The sequence below is a fragment of the Ambystoma mexicanum genome, chromosome 14, assembly GCF_040938575.1.
Source record: "Ambystoma mexicanum isolate Mex_15411 chromosome 14, UKY_AmexF1_1, whole genome shotgun sequence".
Taxonomy (NCBI): Eukaryota; Metazoa; Chordata; class Amphibia; order Caudata; family Ambystomatidae; genus Ambystoma; species Ambystoma mexicanum.
Genome location: NC_090940.1, coordinates 602,546,054 through 602,568,790, shown reverse-complemented (window position 1 = coordinate 602,568,790; position 22,737 = coordinate 602,546,054). Strand labels below are relative to the sequence as shown.

At 47.0% G+C, this 22,737-nt stretch overlaps 1 protein-coding gene across 3 annotated transcripts in view; it reads right to left on the bottom strand.

Moving 5' to 3' along the window:
* The window catches only part of PPP4R4 (protein phosphatase 4 regulatory subunit 4), a 1,234,696-nt gene that overhangs the window by 344,464 nt on the left and 867,495 nt on the right, over positions 1-22,737 (bottom strand). For all 3 annotated transcript variants that reach the window (XM_069637985.1, XM_069637983.1, XM_069637984.1), the window contains one exon: positions 22,115-22,220. In XM_069637985.1, the coding sequence (XP_069494086.1) occupies positions 22,115-22,220 (106 nt within the window). The remainder of the gene's footprint in view (positions 1-22,114; positions 22,221-22,737) is intronic.

Below are 22,737 nucleotides of genomic sequence, written 5' to 3'. Positions count from 1 at the left end.
GTTCACTTTAATTTATTAACTATTGCGACTTTTTATGGCTTGTTCTGATTCATCAACTTTCTTGTTATAACTGGTCTTACATGTGAATGAACATTTTTGTGACTTTCATGTTTTCATATTATTTTGGAACCAATCTTCATAATTTTGTGACCACTTATTTTTGTTTGATTGATATTTAAAACTAGCCCTGATTTGAAAAAGGTGCAAGAGGGACCGAAACACGTGTCATCGCAAAGGGCATCGATATAATAAAACACTTTTTGAACAAACTGGGCGCAGTCTCAACTTGGGATTTTCCTTTTATTTAAACCATTCAGATGTGGTTCTCACTTGGCTAAACCACTCTCCAAGGGGACGCAACCGCATTGAATTTGTTGTAGAGAAAAGAACATCTCTTACTTATTTCTGAAAAACATGTCGCCATGGTAGACCTGACCAGCATAGTCAAGCTCTTTTTAAGAAACCAATTCTATTGCACCTTTCTCCAATAGGATGAGAATCTCCTGTTGGAGGAGCGGATCTGGAATCATGGTTGATCTGGTTTTCGTGGGGCAATCGGGAGGTCTCTTTATAAATGGAAGACAGTAACCGTCTGGTATGGTTTGTAGCACCCATGCATCTGAAGTTATGCTTTGCCAACTCCAGAGACGATATGACATGACAGTCTGCTTCATACCACAGACTTGTGAGTGAGGGAGTCATTTTGCTGTACCGCCTGGAGCTGAGGATAACTCTGCGGGGCCCCTTTGTGAGAATTGACCTCTTTCTCTAGAGACGGAGCAATACAAACAAAAAGGACGTCCTCTCCATCCTTGATTTGAAAATTGAGGTTGTCCGATAGCCGCCCTAATGATTTTGCTGGCTCTCAAGATGCTTGCAGGTTTTCCAGGCTACTATCAGCCTTCTCACCAAACAGGGAAGTTCCATCAAATGGCGTGTCAAGTAAACTTGCCTGACGTCTGCAGAGAATCCTGATTTTCTTAGCCAAGACATGAGCCTAAGCACTGTATTGGCAGCCATGGACGTGCTATCTGAATCCACCATATCCAGGCTGGACTGCAAAGACTGCCTCTTGGCAGTCTTTGCAGTCCAGCCTGTATTAGGCTCATGAAACCTTCTCTCTCTTCTTGCTCCGGAATGTGTTCTGCTGCAAGAGCAGATAAACCCCAAAGGGTGCGAGTGTACTTTGCTAAGGCACTGAGAGCATTAGCCGATTTTAACGCCATGCTCCCTGCACTACATACTCTTTTGCCTAAAGAATCAATTTTTCTATTCTCCTTATCTAGCGCAACAGAAGGGTAAGCTGCAGCTTTTGAAGAAACTATTGCTGCTTGAACAATCAGGCTCTCTGGTGTGAGTGCCTGTTCAAAAAAGGAGGGTCCACAGAAGCAGTTGTGTATTTCTTTGTTAACAATTTGTTGACTGATGGAACAGAATCTGGATTCCATAACCCTTACACTTAAGGTGGCATGAAATGGTAACACATCCTCCCTAACTGGACCACTGTCTAAAATATCAATGAGGTCATCAGTCTTCATAGCAGCTGCAGGTTTGGACCACCACAGATATTCAGCCACTTTATAAATTACAGCTCTGCAGGAGGGAGCAGCTTGACCAGCCATTTCTTCATTACCAAACTCTGTCTCTGGTGATGTTTCCCAGCTACTGGTCTCCTTTAGAGTTTCAACAAGATTTTGCATCTTGGATTCTTCAGAGATCAACTCTTCTGAAACATTTGGTGTCCCATATTCATACCCAAAAGGGGGCTGATCTTCCTCCTCCTCAAAGATTGAACCCTTCGAGAGCACTGAATGCGCCGATGAAGTCAAGGCGTGGAATGCTTCAACGACTTCCTCGAAGCAGTCGGTGAATGATATGACAATTTAGTATGCTTTGATGGCTGGTGATGGATTACATGCCTCAAAGGTTCAGGTGATGAACATAATGGCTTTGATACCTTCGAAGAAGGCTTCGATATGAAGATGAATGCTTCGAGGGGACAGACACAGGCTCTTTCTTGTGTGCCGAGGAAGACTGACTTATGTCGAGGAGTCTCTCTTCCTGGGCCTTGAGGCGCGCGAGAAGGGGAGACACTAGACTCCCTACTGGTCTTGCTAGACGCCGAGCGGTGCTTCCTTTCTCAGACTCTCAGAGGGGAGGCCAACCCTGGTCACAAGGAGTACTTTCTGAGTTGGAACATTACACTGTTTTGTTGAACTTGAGATAGCCAGATTTCCCAGCGTTCCCGGAAGCAAATTGCCCTTGGTAAAGAAAATAGCAGCTGAATACTACGACACCCTCCCACAGCACAACTCTTGGATATGCGTTCTCTGGGATTTTGTTTTTGAAGAATCTATTAGCCCCTACTCCAGGATCAAGCGAACATGTAAACTACCAAATGAGGGCTAATAATACTGTGAATCAATCTTATTATAATCAATCTTATTATATAATTTGTCATTGTGAAGTTAATCCAACCAGAAAGACCAGTGTTGTTGAGCAGGCCAAATTTGTATTCAACTGTAAACTTCAGACTGATTCAATGTGAACTATGGTATGCTTTCTTGGATTTCAAGAATAGATGGCAATGTGTTTGAAAGCGGTTCTTGAAAGTTGATGTTGCCCTAAAATGACAAATTGCTATAGTGAATTTTGGAGTCCTATTGACGCTAGGAGTGAAGGCAACGCAGCCCTTTTAAAAATGTAGTGGTAGTTTCCTTAGAGATTCTGGAGGCACTGTTAAGACTACCGTATTGTTTTAACGTAAGCTATGTGGCAGGTTTACCTTTGTAGTGATCTTTTTTTGGGCCACTGGGCTAGGACTGTGTGCATACATAGTGAATTACTGAGGCCTTAAGAAGCTGGGTACCTGGATAACATTAATCACTGATGGATTGGACGCCAGTTTTTGTCCCTGGTGTTTCACCCTCTCCCGAAATGGCACTTATGTGAAAAAAATTTCGCGCCTTGAAACACTTGTGTATAGGCGCGTTACAAATACCATATCATATCATATCATATCCCTTGTATACTTTTGTTGTTTATATCAGTGTGAGGGTCAGAGAAATTTTTTGGACACTAGGTCGTCTTTCGGGAGGTTTAGTTTGCTAGGTAGTTTCATCCTTGTTAGGATAGGGATAGATATGCGTTGATCTCACCCTTTTACATTTAATAAATGGCAAACATTGAGAAAACTATACCTTTTTGCCCGCCTTGCATTTCGGACCCTCACAGCAACCGGTGGAGAAACCCCCATCTGTTACTTTTCACACTCTTTAATGCTCTTTCTTACACCACCATTCCTTTTTTGTTTCCTCATACTCCCTGCATTCCTCCTTTGTATGTCTTTGACCTAATAGTAATCCCTGCTTTTAGTGCCACACACTTCAAATTTAAACCTATTTTTCCCACCCTCTCCCTAGTTAAGCAGAAATGATAGAGTCTGACGGATTCCCATCTGCAAAAAGCTGTTGCACTAGCAGACCACCTAGAAAGGAGGGAAAGCAAAGCAGATGATACCAACAGAGGGATTCTGCATGGGATTTTCACCACTGCAGATTGGTCACAGCGACATACTGTTCTAGACACCACATCCTGTGCACCACCAAGACAAGTGACTCAGAAGAAGCAGCCATCGTCATGGAGCCGCAAGAGAAGAATATAATCATGTTATCAACATCTACGCTTAGGCAGCTTGGCCTCCCATCAATAGTCCTCTGGAGGAGAATGGGATGGAGGGCCCTTCATTTCCACTGGAAAAAGAGCCTAATGCAGCCAGACTCATTGTTGCAGGCCGGCAATGCCAGTTGCTAAGTGCGGAGAAAGATTCTAGTACCACCTCCTCAAGAGTCAAAGATGCCTGAATCAGCGCCAGAGCTGCTTGAACCAGTAGGAGAACTCTGGACCAGTGGTAAAAATGGCCAGACCAGTTCCAGCCAGACCAGCACCCCAAGATGACGCACCAGTGCAAGCTTCCTGGACATGCTATACTTCACATTTCCAGACGCAGTGGAGATGAAGAATGCAGGAGTCGTCAGCTGCAACCAGAGTGGCAGGTCTGTCTGCGAAGATATGTGCTTAACACATAAGCCATAGAGATACATCTGGCATGTCAACACAGTATCACACATGACATCTAGGTTACCAGGACACAATGCCATATTTGAGGCAGTGGAGTGAATTTGGTTGAAGCTTGGGGCCAGGGATCGCGTCCCAAACTGCAATGTTTGCCCCGGAGAAGGCATACAGTTGATCCTTCAGGCACCTCAGTCTATCCCTAGCTTTGTTTCTCTAACATGTGTCTCTGTGAACTGCATGTAAGGAAAAAGGACATCTGAATCCATAAACGTCTGCAGACCATGAGCAGTGCTCGCTGAGCCTCCTGTGAACCTTGCACAGAACCAGGTATGCCTACGACCTGGAACCTTACTTGTTTGTCAAAGACAACTTCCACCCACTCACGTTGACCTCAGTACTGTAGAGGATGAATGCAAGATGGTGACTTGATGTCAAGTAACGTTGGCTGACAGAGTGCCGAGTGGATATCAGCCAAGTAGAAGGCACTGGCAATTCATAGTTCCCAGGGGTGGTGGCCAGTCAGCGCATACAGTAACACAATCTGCACACCTGTTCGTATTAGGACCATTACATTCCCAAGCCTAGCCCTACATAGGAATGAAACAGGAGGGGAAAACGTCTAGAGATACAGGAGTCAGAAGTAGAAGAGCATGCTGTAGCTTGGAGAGTTGCGGCTCGGCGAGGTGGAAAGGCAGAGAGCTAAAGAAGAGGGAAAGAAAGGCGCAAAGGTGTTGGGAAGAGATAAACCCGCAGGAGAGAGAGAGAGAGAGAAGGGAGCAGAGGAAGGAGTAAAAGGGTAGGTTCTAGTAGAAAAAAGCGCATAGGAGGTGGAAGGTACGAGCCAATGATAAGGAGGATGGCGGGAAAGAGGATCGGGAATTTAATAAAGGAGCGATCTAAGTAAAGGAGGGAGAGTTGGAAAGGAATCTGTAAATGCCTTTTAATGGTCAAGACAACATTAAAACAAATATTCTGTAAGGACTTATTTTTTCTTTCTGTGAATGTATTCATCTTTATAACAATATACTTTTACCATATACCCTATAGCCACACATTACACAACACACTTGGCAGCACCACATTAAGAGCATCATTTTTAGACATGCCTTGGCTATAGTCACGCTGGATACAGTGCACCGCTCTCGCACCATATCCTGGGTGTGCCACTCTTCCCCGTATTGCCATTACTGGTACTGGTACTGGTGTGACCTTTGACCATGCCATGGAAGTAGGGAACCCCGAACATGGCTTATGGCCATGACCTAGGCGCCCTATTGTGTGCACTAGCTGCAAGGCATGGCCTATGCCAGCTATTTCTACAGGGAGTTTACCATTTAGTAGGGTAGAAGCCCCTCCAGTGGGCACATTCAAAAACAAAAGCCAGCCTGTCTAAATACCGCAACCTTTTCATAAGTTAATGAGACCTGTTTTCTGAAGCAAAAACGGAACACCATTCACCACTGTGGTATTATATGTTAAGACTACTCTCATCAAGTACCCTTTAAAGATATTATAAGTTGATTCTAAAACCTACAGCCTCAGGGATGGCAGTTTGAGAGGTGAGCTCCTGTGCCATGTATTCATCACCTATATACATTCATGAAGGCTGACAATCTTTCTGAAGCAACCCAAACAGCAAAGAGACACAAAGGTGAAGGAGACATTACTCAGAGTAAGAGAAGGGAGGACAGGCTGATGGAACTTTTAGCAAGGTGACTGGTGACATTGCAGAGATCAAATAAAAGCTGTTTGCCTCAGAGGAGAGATTTGCTGCACTGTTTGTCAAGGTTGCTTCTGTGGAAAGTAATTTGAACTCAGTGGATGATGAAACAAGGAGAATGGCTGAGTAAATAAGACAACTACAAATACAAAATGAGAAGCTAACCCTTAAGTTCTCTGAGCAGGAGAATTTCTCAAGAGGAAACAACATCCGTATTGCAGGATTTCCATAGAACATTGAAACTGGCTGTCCTCTGGATTTTATGCAGAAGGCTTTAATTAAACTGTTCAACCTGGACCCAAAACTGCCATTGGAGATGGAGAGGGCTAATAGGTCCTTGGGTCAAAAGCCTGTGCTTGGACAGAGAGCAAGACATTTCATAGTGAAGTTTCTAAGGTTCCCTACAAGAGAGCTGATTCTGAAGAATGCCTGTGAAATAAGTGACCTTGCTTTGGAGGGTCATAAAATAATGATTTTTGGGGATTTGAGGAGAGATGTTTTGGAAAAAAGTTAAGCATTTAACATGGCAAACACTTGAAATATTACATGGTGAATACTGCAATTATTTAGGGTTGTTCTGGAGGGTCAGGTTCACTCTTTTGTTGACCATCGTGGAGCGGAGGCTTTCTTATCTGATCTGGATCAAGAACCAACGGAGGAGTCTGTAGCAAAACAGAGGAGTGCGATATTTGGAAAGAAACAGAAATGATGAAAGTCGGATTTTATTTTTCAACAGGGGATCATGTCCTTACTTTTGTGTTTACCTATAATTGGCAACCGTTGTAGCCACTGAAGATTTTTTTAAATCTTTTAATTTATATACAATAATAATATAGATTTTGTGAGTTCAGAGGATAACATTAGAGGAATGGACTTAGTGCGTGCCCGAACGTAATGACGCGATACCAGGAAGTGACTAGGAGACCCGGATGGAGGAACATTAGGTGGACTTCAAAGCTGGAATACAGGCAATGGCTTCCAGGAAATTGCTGGGGAACCGTCGATGTACTTAAGTGGATAGGGGAAAAGGGATTGATGTGTAAGAGAGTGCAAATACATTGCAATTCACTTGTGGTCTTTTGAATATACGATGCGGCTGGCAAATGTATTGTACTTTTAGCATGTGGTCTACCTTGAAGACATAGTTTAGCAATAAAAGTAGGACCAGAAAGATTTTAGTTACACTTAAAATGGCGATTCAACCTGGAAATTGACAATTGTTATGGGGATTGGGGTTGGAATGGGGGAGAATGCTTAGTTTGGTTATAATTGTCGGGGGCACTGGAAACTGGGGGCAATATGGTTCAATATAGTGTCTGAAAACACAATGATAGTGTGGGATAGTTTCAAGGCAGCTGTAAGAGGTGAACTAATTAATAGGAGCTTGTGTATTAGGAAAAGAGGTCTGAAAGAGTCCACAATAAATGTGGGAATTATCGGCCTATTTCTCTACTTAATGTTGATGAGAAAATATTTTCTAAAATGTTAGCGAGTAGGGTGGGTAAATGTATTGGGAGTCTATTTCATGCATCATAGGTTGGATTTATGAGGGGTAGGTTTGGGTATGATAATATAAGGACCATTATTGATTTAATGGGTCTTCGCCAAACAAACTCCCGATACTGTTGATATTCATCAATGCAGAGAAGGCTTTGACAGTCGACTGGGAATTTTGGAAATTTACCATGAGAAGGATGGGTTTTGGCACTAATTTTCTTAAGGCGATTGGTTGTCTACATGATGCAGCGAGGACTGAAATGTGGGTGAATAATGAATTATCGGACACGTTTGCCTTTACACGGGGTACGAGGCAGGGTTGCATTCTGTCACCCTTTTTGTTCAATATTGCAGTAGAACCTTTGGCGGCTCACATCAGTGGTGAACAAAGAATAAGAGGACTAACGTTTAGGGGGTTTGAGGTCAAGGTTCTCTCTTACGCAGATAACAAGGTGGTTCATGCTTTCCAAACCAGAAGAAGGAAGTGCAATTTTGAAGAATGCTTTTCAGAAGGTAGGCAACATTTCGGGCCACAAAGTTAACTGGGACAAAACAGAGGTTTTCCCACTGTTAGTGGCTTCTAGGAGAGGGGATTTTGCGCATTGGAATTGTAAGTGGTCAGATTTACATGTGAAGTATTTAGGGAGCTACTTGATTGGGGATCTGAAGAGAATTGTAGAATTCAACCTAAATAGGTTAGCAGAGACTTTGAAGAAGGACATAGGAAAGTGGGAACATTTGAATTTGGGAACCTGGGCTAAAGTCAATTCAATAATGACGACTCTTTTACCAAAAGTGCTTTATATTATACAGTCCATACCATTGAGAATCACAAAAATTATGTTGAAAATGATTTATCAGATCTTTCAAAATGTTCTGTGGGGTGAAAAGAAAAAAACAAAAATCCTGACTTTCATTCTATTACTTAATGTATAGGAGGGGGGTTTGGTTACCCAGATTTGGATACATATTACAGAGGTTTCATACTGAAGAAAGCTGCACATTACATATCACAAGAGAATCTCTATGAGCCTATTTGGTTATCAATTCAGAGACAAACCTTTAAACCTCATAAATTGAGCAATATTTACTCAATGGCAAAGATATCAAATGTAGTTGAGAAGTTGCCCACCACTAATGTGACTAGAGAAATACTAAATTGGTGGCTATCTAACTTTGAAGGTAATGTCTATCTTCCTTATAAACGCCTCACTCTGGCATACTCCTGGTGTTCAAATTGCTAATAGGACATTGTATTGGTGCAGTTAGGTTTCGAGGGGAATACTTGAAATAGGGGTTGTGCTGCGAGATGGACTAATGGTACCTTTTGATGAACTGCAACGATTATCTGGTCTGAGCAACAGAGAGAGAGTTAGATTCAATGGACTATAGGCGCTTTTCTTACAGACACTAGGCATGCTATCTATGCCAATACTGGATAAACCTGCACGGTTTGCTATATTTGCTTCGTCACCATATACGGTAGCCACATATGTTAAGCTAATGCCCATGCATCCTCTCATTGATGACTCTTGGAAAGAATTGAAGGAGATGTGGGAAGAGGACCTGGGTTGTGACATTTTTAGTAAGGAATGAGGGCAGATGGGACGAGTAGGTTTTAGGAGTAAGTTAGATCTGAATTTGAGACTTACACATCATAGAGTTTTGGGACGTCTGTACTGTACTCCGGTGCGCATGCATGGTTTGGGCTTGATTGAAAATGCTGTATGCTGGGGTTGTGTTAAGGAGAGGGGTCTTCTTATGCATATGCTGTGGGATTGTTCTAGTGCGAAGGAATTTTGGGGGATGTATTGGACAGAATGGATACAGTATTATCAATGACCATTCCTAGGATGCCTTTGCAAGTCCTTTTACCAGCCAATAGAAGATGGTGTAAGATTGCTAGGCAGTATAGTCAATGGATTGACAAAGTGGCTGTGAAACAAAAATTTTAATTGTGGAAAACAAGGAAAGAAATGTTAGTGGAGAAATGTGTGAGCAATGTGCAAGTGTTATCTGACTTTGAGAAGGTCTTGTTTCAAAAACGAAATAAAGAGGATGATTACTTAGAACTCTGGTCTCCTTTTAACAGCCTCTAGGGTGGGGAGGTATTTAATCACTTGTGTGTGAAGTAGGTTACTCTTTCCTTTTTTCTTTTCTCATTCTTTTTGTTTGATGTTGTGTCACTGTTCGATGTGTTCTGTGGGTATTATGTCCAAGGACAATGTATGTTAGTGGGATTGTGCCATATTACAGTAATTTTAGTACAAGCTTGTATCATAGGATTCTTAAGTTGTGTTAGTGTATTCATTGATTCTATGACAAGACAGGAGGCTTGCATTATGCTTTATTTTTTTATTTGCTGCCACACCAGCACTTTAAAAGTTAACTTTAATACTGTACATTTATGTTCTTACAAAACCACAGTTATGGAAAACGAAAATGGACCAGTTTAAACGTTTGTTTCACATCTGCGTGTGATCACTGTAATCACCTGGGAACTACTAGTCCCATGATACTCATGTCTCTGGTAGTCCAATCCTCCCAGCTCTGCACCTATCAGAGGGCAGCTTCCTGTATAAGAACCCTTGTGCCCAGGTCCTTTCCTCTTTCTTTTTGATGCCATAAGATAAGTGACATTTTTTCTCCATCTTTGCTTATAGAAGGATTGTTAGTCACGTATATATTTCTATAATTTCTGTAATATGTGTATATCAGTATGGCATTAAACCGTAGCGCGCATGGAATTAGTTTCATTCTCCTCAAAAGAGTTTACCTGAACGCGTAGTGCGAGCATTGCGCAGCGTATTACATTCAGTAAGCGCGCGTTAGACTTCTTTCACGACGGTTCGAGTGTTGTGAAGAGCGAGTGAGGGCCGGAGCCGCGCGCTCTGTATTAATCGGCGCCGGCGGACTCGGCGGCCGTTAGGACCTGTGGGAGCAGGAACCCCCTCAGGTTTTTCCCAGCTTCCCCAGGGATTCTAGCTTCCGCTAACATTGCGCTTGCAGTCGCGTACGAGGGAAGTAGTTAACCAGAGCTCCAGATTCATTTCGAAAAAAAAATATATATATATATATATATATATATCTTTTGAATACTTTATAAAACACAAGACGCGGTTTACAGGCACACACTACATTTCTCCTCAGAAACGTGTGTAGAGCCTGAAGAGCCTTCATCTGCTGACTTCCACACAGTTGGCCCTGCCAACACCTCGATTATGGCTCAGTTTGTCACCCCCACCAACACCCCTTCCACTTCTCCGGAGTGTAGTCAAGAAGAGTGGGAAGAGGATCCTTCCCAGCAAGAATCAGACTTGACACAGTTTTAAGAAGGTACTCAGAGACTCCTTGCAGCAGGCGGTCTCTCAAGGGGTGCAGCCCATTACGAAGAGATAGGAGACTCTGGAAATGATAATGGCTGAACAACAGAAACAGAGCACAGCCAGGAAAAGACGGGCTAGTAACCATGATGAAGGAACATCAGCAGGACACCCCCAAAAAGGGGTTGAGAAGAAGGGGTGTAAAGTAGCCCGGAAGAGCAAGCCCTCTTTCACCCCCCCGGGCAACACTGAAAGGGTTAACACTGTTCCCCAATTGACAGGCGACCCTGTCACCAGGCTTAAAGAAGCCTTCCTGGCAAAGAACAGAGACGGCCAGGATAGACCTCAGGGGTGTACAATTTAGGGGACGATGACGAGAGCTATTCGCCCGATGATGAAGGGGGCAAGGAAGAAGATATCAGTAGAGGTGTGGAAGACCCCCAAATCATAGAAGATACGGCAGACCTGTTCAACCCCGAAGCCATCCGGCACCCTAACTCCTCGGAATGGGTACCTTCCCCTAGAGTGGCACTCTACATGGCTCAGCATATCAGAAAACCTCTAGAAAGAGAGGTAAGATCGAGAATGAGATCCGAGTGTCCTAGTCCAGAGCTGCCGAATAAACTAACAGAAACCCCTGACTTAAACCCTAAGATGGTTACGTTTGTGACCAAAACAGCTAGAGACATCAGGAAAGGCGTGGACCGAGCCTGGAAAGGATGTCAGGATAAGCTCCTGGACATTTAGGGTCCATTAGCAAAAATGATGGACCTCGCTGGGAGGTCAAAAGATACAGGTATGCCAATAGACACAACCGTCCTGAGCCACTGGGCGCAAAGAGCATTATGCCTATTGGGCAACGCCAATCGTGCCTTATCTTCGGAAAGAAGAAGAGGAATCTTATTGAAGATTGACAACAAGTTGAGCGACCTGGCCACCTACGAAGCGGGCGAAGGCGCCAAAGGTCTGTTGTTCGGCAAGGCGTTCGCTAAAGAAATGGCGCAGTTCGTAGGAACTTATTCCGCTTTAGGGAAGGCCCAGACTTCAATCAGAAAAATCTTTCCAGGACGGATTTTTGCCGGGACCGGACTACATAGGGGTCGCTCGTCCGGTCGCTATAACTCCCAACGAAGGCCCTACAATCAGCACGCCCAGTACTGGGACTCCAGACAACAAGACTCCATCCCGGCTAGATCGAGGTTCCCTAGAGGCCGCAGGGGAAGAGGATCTTACAGACAACCAGGGGCAGCAGCCGGTGAGTACAGCATGTCGGAGAGTGGGAGGAAGAACCCTCCAATACCTGCGCGAATGGCAAGCATTATCAAGCGATGCATGGGTCCTACAGGCAGTAACAGGCCTACAGATAGAGTTTATAGGTACGCCAATGCAGAGAACAGAACCCCGCCCCATAGTTATGGCGCAAGAGGAAGCAGCGCTCCTGCACAGCGAGCTCAGCAAACTAGAAAGCAAAAATGTGATAGAGCGCAAACTCCAGAGAGATCCCCCGTTTCCTCAGCAACATGTTCCTAGTTCACAAAGGGGACAAAATAAGACCAGTAATCAATCTGAAAGATTTAAACTAATGGGTGTTATACAACCATTTCAAGATGGACGGGATTCATCTTCTCCGAGACCTTCTGCGCTCAGGAGACTGGCTAGCTCGTCTAGATATCAAAGACGCATACCTAACGATTCCGATAGCAACTTATCGGAAATATTTGCGCTTCCGATGGAAGGGAGAAGTATGGCGATTCACGTGTCTCCCGTTCGGTCTGTCCTCCGCTCCTTGGGCCTTCACAAAGCTCATGAAACCGGTGGCAGCAGCCATCAGAGAGAGAGGCATACGTATCATCATCTATCTAGACGACATTCTCGTCTGCGGATCAGAAAAAGCTACTCTAGCAAAGAACGTTTAATGGGTATTCTCACTCCTCACCTCGCTAGGATTCCTAGTGAACCTAGACAAATCCCAACTACGTCCTGTCCAGAGGATAGACTTTCTAGGCTTCACAATAGACTCAGTGAAAGCCTCCCTCGAGCTCCCGGGTCACAAAGTGAGAGCGATCCAGAAAGAACTCAGAGTAGTTCTAGCGAAAGGGACTATTTACCTTCGCAAACTAGCCAGAGTAGTAGGTCTTCTAGCAGCCTCCATTCAGGCGATATTTCCGGGTCCTCTCCATTATCGAGCACCGCAAAGGCTCAAGATAAAACATCTACAAGGAGGTCTGCGATACCATCAATTAGTGAATTTGGACCGCGAAGCCCTCACAGAGCTCAACTGGTGGCTAGAGAATATGGAGGCCTGGAGCGGCCGCGCCATTTTTGGCGACGCCCCAGAACTAGTAATAGAATCAGATGCAAGCAGGTCAGGCTGGGGAGCCAGATGTGAACATGTGCAGACAGGAGGGAAGTGGTCAGAGGAAGAGTTACACCTCCATATAAATTGTCTCGAGTTGTTAGCGAGCTCTTTCGCAGTGCGCGTTTTTACGAAAGACAAGGTGAAATGTTGCGTACTGCTCAAGATGGACAACATCTCCGCAGTGCGTTACATAAACAAATTGGGAGGCACAAAATCCAAAATGCTAGCCGAGTTAGCGAAGAATTTCTGGCATTACTGTCTTCAAAACAGAATCTCCGTATCAGCGGAATACTTACCAGGCAAGCAGAACGAAGTAGCAGACTGGAATTCACGTTATCTTGTGGACTCCAGCGATTGGAAACTACACCCCCAAGTCTTCCAGCGATTGCAGAATCTATGTGGGCCCCTACACATAGATCTGTTCGCGTCCAGACTGAACGCCCAGACATCAAGGTACTTCAGCTGGAGGATAGACCCGGATGCCTTCCCGCCGTTCATTATGATCACGAGAGCTCTAGCGAAAGTTCGCAGAGACCAAGCAGAAATTGTGATGATGCTCCCCCATATGGAAGGCACAACCTTGGTTTCCAGTAGCGATGGAACTTTCTACGGATTTTCCGAGGATAGTGCCTCAGCTGCCGAACCTTCTTCTCGACCCATCCTCACCCGCTAGTGACCGCGGGCTCGCTACATTTGATAGCATGCAGGGTTTCAGGAAAAGATGGGACTTGCCAGGAATTTCACAACTCGCTGCAGATTGTATCAGAGACTCCTGGGCGCCTTCCACCCTTCGGAGCTATAGTGCGGCATGGAATGGGTGGTCCAGGTGGTGTTCCGAGTACGAGTTGGATCCCGTTTCAGCCCCTTTAGTAGAAGTCCTCAACTTCCTAGCTTTCAAATTTCAAGAAGGCGGCGCCTTCAGAACAGTGGGAGTGTATAGGTCAGCCATTTCGGCGGGCCACGATGAGATAGACGGTACCGCGGTAGGCGAGCACCCAGCAGTTGTACGTCTACTCAGGGGGATGAAGCTCAAAAGACCACCTATGCCCAAGTACAAAGTTTTGTGGGATGTTAGAGAAGTTTTTCACCTCTTTCTTACATGGCCCGATAACGAGAACTTGTCCCGATCTCAGTTATCGGGAAAGCTAGCCATGCTGCTTTGCCTTACAGCCTGTAGGAGTGTTTCTGATGTCAAAGCTCTGAAAATCGATAGGAAAATATTCTATCCGGACGGCATATCTTTTACCATTACTAAACGGACAAAGACAGATTCGAGAGGGATCGACTACCCGTACTTCACTAGTAATATAAAGCTTTGCGTAGCGCAATGTATCAAAGATTATGAGAAAGCAACAGCGCATATTAGGCCACAGGGAGTGACCCAGCTACTCATTGCGCGCAGGAAGCCCTATCATGCAGTAGCATCAGCGACCATTGCTAGATGGATGAGAGAAATAATGCATTGGGCAGGGATTCACTTGTCTCTTTTTGGCGTGCATTCAGCCAGGGGGGCGATGGCTTCAAAAGCTTTTACTACAGGGATGTCGCTACAAGACATTATGAAATCAGCAGATTGGTCCTCTGAGTCAACCTTCAAGACATTCTATTTTAAGCCTGTATCGGAAATACCTAATAGGGTGGTGAACAGCGTTGAACAAGCATAATGCGAGCCTCCTGTCTTGTCATAGAATAAAGATTGCCCACGCTATCAGCTCAGGAAGTCTTCATTCTATTAAAGACATGGAGGGGAGCATTATATCCCACCCAGAATAGTAACATATCAGTTGCATTGGCATGTGGTTAAATTTGTAACACCATTGCTCATTCCCACCCTCATAATGACTCTCCATTCCTTTTAGGAGATGACCAGAAAACTACAGGATGAAGAACCTCGCAAAATGGAGTAATGTTTCTTTCAAGTTGGTCGCGTTTGACCTTAAAGCCTCCAGTTCCGAGGATTGTTTTTTTTTTTTTTTTTTAATATTTTTATTTTCATTTTAAGTAAACCAAACAACAATACAACAGAACATAAATAAAACACACCAAACAACAACAAAAATGCAATCCCCAACCCTCCCCCCTATGAGCCTGTGTGGTGTCCGCCATCGGTATCCGCTCCGTGCGGTGGGGCCTCATCGCCCTCAGATCCAGCCGAGGCCGACCCTGTCCCAAACAGCTCGGCTATCAATGACTTCCATGCCGTGAGGGAGCCCGTTTCTTCCTCCTCCCCTGCCATACTGGCATCCCGCCACGCCGCTGTCTCAGCATCTGCCCATTTTTGGAGATCTCGCCACCAGACCTCAACTAGTGGCTTATGACATTCCTTCCACCCCATGGCAATCCTACGTTTGGCAAGCACATAAACCAGATCTTTAAGTTTCTCAACGTGTCGGAGCTTACGCGCTCTGGGATACCCCCCCAGCAGACAGGCCCAGGCTGAATCCACTTCGAGTGTAATACCTCTTCCCGCCAGCCTCTGCGCCACTTCACCCCAATAACTTGCGATCACTGGGCACGCCCAGAACATGTGTATCATGTCCGCATTCTCTTCGTTACACTTGGGGCACGCCTAGCGCCCAGCATCCCGAAATCTGGATATTCTCAGGGGGGTCATATATGCCCTGTGCGTAATATAGAGCTGTATCTGCTTAAACCTGGCGTTCCTCGATACTATTTTGTGGTACCCCAAGGCGCGCTCCCACAACCCATCCGCCATCGGGGCCCCCATCTCTGCTTCCCATTCCAGTCGCAAGTGCCCCAAATCCTTCCCAACCTTTGTCATTAACATCTCATACAACCTGGAGACCTCATGCCCACCCTCCGATGTGTCGTATATTATCTCCAACGTAGCATCCGGTTCATCGGCCAAGGTAGCTTCAGGCCACATACTCCGTATCTCCCGCACCACCCTAAGATATGTTACGTATTGACCCGTGTGCAGCCCCGACACCGCCTCTAGTTCCTCGAACTCCATAAGGGCCCCGTCCTGCCAGATGTCTCCCATGGTGACCAACCCCACAGATTCCCAGTATGTCCGAAGGATTGCTCTTAGCTGCCCGTCTCCCTTCGCCAGTGCGACCAGTGGTAACTGCGGCACACACGGCGAGGGGTCGCCCATCATCCGGCAGGCTCGCCGCCACATGTCCCTACCCAAGGCCAGCATCTTAGGACGTTCCCTCATACAGGCCTTGGCCACCCAGATCACCTCCCGCAAATAAAAGGGGGAACAGTCCCTCCCCAGCAGCCTGTGTTCAGGGGTCTCGTCATCCGAGAGCCACCTGGCCACATATTGCAATTGCGCAGCCACATAATAGGCCTCAAAGTTCGGCAGTTTCACGCCACCCTTCTCGTAAAAGTTCTGCAGTTTCCACAATGCAACTCTATTGCGTGTTCCGTGCCATAGGAAATCCCTACATACACTATGTAACCTCACAAAAAACTTCTTAGGTATCATATAAGGTATGTTATTAAAGTAGTGCAAAAGCCTGGGCAGCACCACCATCTTGAGCATAGCTCCCCGGCCCATCATCGCTAAAGGCAATCTTTCCCAGAACCTCATGCACTTCTCAATCCTCCCCACAGCTAATTCGGTATTATGCTTATGTTCCTCCTCGGTCGTGTGATACACGTCCATACCCAGGTACCGGAAGGAGCGCGTTGCCCACGGGATCTGCAGCACCGGCAACCTCTCCACGGGTGTCCCCACATAACCGCCCAGCAGAAATAGTATGGATTTCTGGGGGTTTACTGCTATGCCGGAGAGCCAGGCGTACCTCTCCATTACCTCCAGGACATACTGCAAATTCTCTTCCGGGTATTTCAGGTATAGCAGCATATCGTCTGCATACAGGGATATAAGGTGACACTCCCCTCCCACCTCAATACCCACCGGGTCATACTGCTGCCGAAGGTAAATTGCTAAGGGTTCGAGGGCCAATATATACAACATTGGGGACCAAGGACACCCCTGCCTAGTGCCTCTGCCCAACTGCCATCTGTCTGACACCACTGCACCCGTGCGGACCCTGGCCAGAGGTGCACTATATAACATCTCGGCCCACCTAATGTAGCCTGGTCCCAGTCCAAACCGTCCCAAAGCCGCCAGCAACCACGGCCATCGAACAGAGTCGAACGCTTTAACCGCGTCCAACGCCACTATCGCCATTTCGCTCTCGTCACTACATCCCCCCTCAACCACCCTGTGAAGGCGTCTATGATTGTGAGTGATATTCCTGTTCGGGACATAGCCCGTTTGGTCAGGATGGATCAACTTGCCGATCACCCTCCGCATTCTGGCCGCCAGGACAGCTGTTAGGATCTTGCTATCTTGGTTCAGCATCGACAAGGGCCGATAGGAGCCGCAACCGTGTCCCAGCTTATTGGGTTTGGGGAGCGGTATTATAATCGCCTCCCTGAGCGATTCAGGCAGCCGCCCCACCTCGAATGCTTCATTAAGCATCTCCAGCATGGGCGGGAGCACCTCCTCTCCATACGCTTTATAAAATTCACTGGGGAACCCATCCGCCCCTGGGGCCTTGCAAGTGGGTAACTGCCTCACAATCTCTTTCAACTCTTCCAGAGTGATCGGAGCATCCAACTCCTCTCGCTCTTCATCACTTATCCTGGGCAGACCTATGTCTTCGAGTACTTCATCTATCTCCTCCCGGCTCCCCCCTCACGATCCTCGTATAATGCCTGATAATATTCCGCGAATGCCCCATTTACACCTTCTTGGGTATCCACCTCTTCACCCTTTTCAGTGATCACCGATCGGATCGGGGACCTCGGGGTCTCACTCTTATAAAGCCAAGCTAGAAGCCTGCCCGTTTTGTCCCCCCCCGCATGTAGTCTCTCAATATACTTTCTGTAGTTTAGATTACAGAGCCTGTCCCAATGTTCCGCACACCTCTGCTGCAGGGCAGAGACCGCCTCCGTATCGATTCCACCCTCCTCCAACTCTCTTTCCAACTCAATCTCGGCCATATGCAGATCGGCCAGGACTCCCCCCATCAACCCCTTGGACTTCGCAATGGCGACCCCCCGCATTACAACCTTAAAGGCCTCCCATAAAGTACCAGCCGACTTAACACTCCCTGTATTCACCTCAAAGTAAGCAGTTATCTCCTCCCTCATATCCTCTCGGAAGACTGGATCCCTGAGCGCTTCTGCCCTAAGGCGCCATGTTGGAATGCGCGCTCGTGGGGGGTAAAGCTGCCATCGCAAGACCAGGGGCGAGTGGTCCGAGAGGACTCTCGCCCTGTAGTCTATCTGGTCGCACTCCGCGACAACGTCCAGAGTGACAAAGAAGTAATCCAGCCTCGTGTGCAGTTGGTGCGGGGCCGAATAATGCGAGTATTGCCTCACGCCAGGGTGACTCGCTCTCCAAACATCTACCAGGCCAAAGTCTGCCAGCAACGTCTGCAATACTCTAGCCGCCGGGCTGGGCTTGGCTATCTTGTCGTCTGACCTATCCTCCCTGGGGTTCAGAACACAATTGAAGTCCCCGCCCCAAATCACCGTACCCCCCATCCCATCGCTAAGTCTCGTGCACAGCGTCCTAAAGTATGTCGCCGTGTCCTGGTTGGGAGCATAAGTGTTTATAATACACACTACTTTGTTCTCCACAAGCCCCCTTACCATGACCAGCCTCCCATCAGACTCCACAACCTCCCCAAGCAGCTTAAACGGGACATGTGGTGCCACCCAAACCAGCACTCCTCTAGCATAGGCAGAATATGTAGAACCCACTACGGTCCCCTTCCACTTCCTTCCCACTAGTTCCAATTTTTCCCGCGTCAGATGCGTCTCCTGTAACAAGGCCACATCTATCTTTTGCCTCTTCAGGTACAACATGACCTTGTTTCGCTTTAGGTAGCTGTTAAGCCCTCTAACGTTCCACGTTAGCATTCTAAGGTCCCCCATGGTCTATCAGTAGCTCCCACCCGCCTCCCCCCCACCTCGCAGACACCCATTCCCAGTTCCACCCCCAGGCTCATATAAAAACTAACACACCACACACCCCTAACCCAACCAACTGCCCAGCTCCATCCCTGGATCTCAGGCATCCCTGTGTTCGGTTCTCTCTGGAAACCCAAGCAGAGAACCCGACGGGGTGTCACCCCACTAGCAGTGACTAACCTAAACTCAAACTGGGGTACAAAGAACGGCCCCTGGAGGCTCCTCTCCCTCGCATTCGTATCCGTGCACGCAGACCATGTTTCCAACACCTAACGCGTACATGTTCTCACACAAAGTCACAGACTATATTCCAGTCCCAATGTTCATAGCCCAACCGGGCCCGCAGCGTCACTTATCTCGTCCCGTTCCAACAGCCGTCCGAACATCTGGCTCCTGAGGGCAGTTTTGCGCGTCCAGCCACTCCATGGCATCCTCCGGAGTGACAAAAAACAGCATCTTGTCCTTAAAGAGAACCTTCAGTTTGGCCGGGTAAAGTAACATGTATTTATACCTAGCCTCCCGCAATCGCCTCTTAACCGCTCCAAAGTTCATGCGACTGCGCTGTACCTGCAGGGTATAATCAGGGTAGGCAGTTATGGTCGCCCCTCCTCGTCGTATAGTGCCCCCCTTGCGAAAGTATTCAAGGATCCTTTCCCGGTCCCGGTAATTGAGGATCTTGGCGATCACAGGCCTGGGCGGATTTCCCGGCGGTGGCCTCCTAGTCAAGGCCCTGTGCGCTCTCTCCACCGCAAACCCCTGCGACAGGGCGCCCCCCGTGATCTCCTGCAGCAACAAGTTTTCAATAAACTCCGTGGGACTTTGGCCCTCAGCCCCCTCCGGCAGGCCCACAATGCGGACGTTATTTCTCCGGGCGCGTCCTTCCGCCTCCTCAGCCCTACTCTCCAAGTTACCCACACGTTGCACCAAGGCATGGAGATCATGCTTGTGCGCGGCGCAGTCCGCCGCGGTAGGGCCCATCTCCTTCTCCAAGGTCTCCGTGCGCTCTGCCAGGGCTCGCACGTCGTGCCTTAGGAGGTTCACGTCCTCCTGCACCGCCCCAACCTGTAGTTCCATCGCGGTTTTCAGTTCGGCCACTGCGAGCTGGAGCTTGGTCTCCCACGTCGCTTTCAGATCTGCGATCGCAGCGAGGACCTCTTGGTTCGCACCCCCGACGGCCATCTCCTTGGCCTGAGCCTTCTCCTTGCTCCTGGCTCCGTCTGGGCCGGGCGGCGTCTTGGCGTATTCGTCGAGCGTGGGCTGTTTGTTCTTTGCTCTCAGCTTGTTCGACATGTCTCCCGTCAGAAGGGCCACGCTCAGGTCCACTCACCCCAATTCCGTCTTGGGGATCCTTTGTTCTCCGGCTCACCCGACCATCTTCGCGACTGTTGTTGTCCACCGCTGTCCCAAGGTGGGCCGGGTTGCGCTGCACCCTTCGTAACGACCCGAGGGCGCACGTGCGTTGTGGAAACCGCCGCTGGGGTCCCGATCCCCCACTCCTTTGTCCCCTCGTCAAGCGGCGGCGGCCATTTTCTCATCCGTCGAGGTCTCGCCTCCAATTCTTCACCCGGCCTCTAATCACACTTCCGCAGTGCGGACCCAGATAAAAATGTATCCACACGTGCAGCCGAACTTCATGTACGCAGTCAGCACCTTCTCAACCGAATCGCATCGGTCCTTGCACGGTTTTCAGTCGGATAATGTACGGATCTGCGGGAGCCCCCGTACAGACGCGTCTTTTCACATGGCTTCCAAGCCACGCCCCCCCCAGTTCCGAGGATTGTTAACAGTTCACCCCGAGAGGATTGCTCCGTTGGCGAAGAGACTATTGAGTTTAAGGGCCAGACACAAAGAAAGAGGAAAGGACCTGGGCACAAGGGTTCTTATACAGAAGGCTGCCCTCTGATAGGTGCAGAGCTGGGAGGATTGGACTACCAGAGACATGAGTATCATGGGACTAGTAGTTCCCGGGTGATTACAGTGATCACACGCAGATGTGAAACAAACGTTTAAACCGGTCCATTTTCGTTTTCCATAACTGTGGTTTTGTAAGAAGATAAATGTACAGTATTAAAGTTAAGTTTTAAAGTGCTGGTGTGGCAGCAAGTAAAAGAAAGTAAAGCATAATGCAAGCCTCCTTGTCTTTAATCGAATGAAGACTTCCTGAGCTGATAGCGTGGGCAATCTTTATTATTCAGAAAGGAATTGTAACTCTGCTATTAAAGGAATTCTCGTATTAGTTACTTGTTGGTTATTTTGTAAAATGAATAAATAAAGTGTTGGAAAAAAATATATTATAAGTCCTCTTGTAGTTTGTTGCTTCTAGGACAAATCATTCCTCAGTGACTCATGAATATCGTTAGAATGGAGATTTTATGCTACATTCACCTGTATATCATGAGCTTTTGTTTGGAAACCCTGGAAACAATCCATAGTGTTCCCCTTTAAAATATGAATAGCAACTTCTTCTGACTTAGTTATAGGCTCAAAGAAATCTGAGGCAATGTTTACACTATGTTTTTCATGGTACGTTACAATATAACATTGTTTCCCAAATCTTTTAACTGCAAATCACTGTGAACTGATAGTCTGGTAGCGCTCCACTACCACTTCAGTGACCATGTAGCGCAGGAAAGGGGGTTGTGGGGAAGAAACCTGCAGTGTTGAGTACAGGCCAAAGGAATCACAAAATCCATCAAGACAATGGGCCTCATTACGAGTCAGCCGGTCCGGAAAGAACGGTGGTGGTAATTCCGCCACCACCGTTCTTTCCGGACCGGCTGATTAAGAGTCCTGCAGGCAGGAGGTGTCACTCCCACCAGGTCTGACCTGGCAGTTTTAACACCACCCGCCTGCAGGAGGACATGGAAACACTGGCACCATTACAGAATGGTGCCGGTGTTTCCACTTCCCCATTCCCATGGAGTCCCATAGGACTCCATGGGAATGGGGATTAACAGAATTCCGCCTCCGGAATTACCGGGTCACCAGGGTTGTAATGCCCCGGTGATTCCGGCAATCACGGAGGCGGAATGGTAATACGAGTCCGGCAGTAACCTGCCAGAATTTTCGGCATGGTTACCGACGGACTCGTAATGAGGCCCAATGTGTATTTCTAAAGATATTTAGAGGAAGAAAAAAAAACATTACTTTAAAATAAAACAAGTGAAATATATTACTCACGTTCAATGATTTTCTGAATGATTTCGTGCCTTTGCTCTTGTTTCCGATTAAAGCGCAGAAATATACACAGAGTTCGAGCAGCAGCTTTTTGCACAGGCAGCACATTCTTTGGGAAGCAAACAACATCCAATTAAAAGTGAATTCCTTCATTCTAATTCACATGAACTGACATGATCTGCTTATAGCCGCGGATACAGGGCTTCTCCTATGCATGCTGTAGGTGGTGAAAGGAAATGCCATCACACATCATTAGTTTGGAAATGGTTCTCAGGTGGAAGTTGAACCCAGGGGTGATTCTATGAATTCTACCCCATGCCAGCAAGCCCAACCCCTCTAAGCAGGGTTTGGGGAAGCAGATTGGGGTGGGGGGGGGGGGGGGGGCTAACCCACAAGTACATTTGTCAAACAATGGGGCCACATTGCATCAATCAATAAACCCCTTTATTCGGGAATAAACATTCCATCAATTAATAAAACCATATAAAACACAGTCTATACATTATCACCCCCCAAAAATGAACATACTTCATCATGTCATTCATCATAAAATCATTAAAAACATACACTGCCAAATTTACAACAGCTGACTTCTCAATGAAAGTGGCTTTCAAAAGAATAAACAC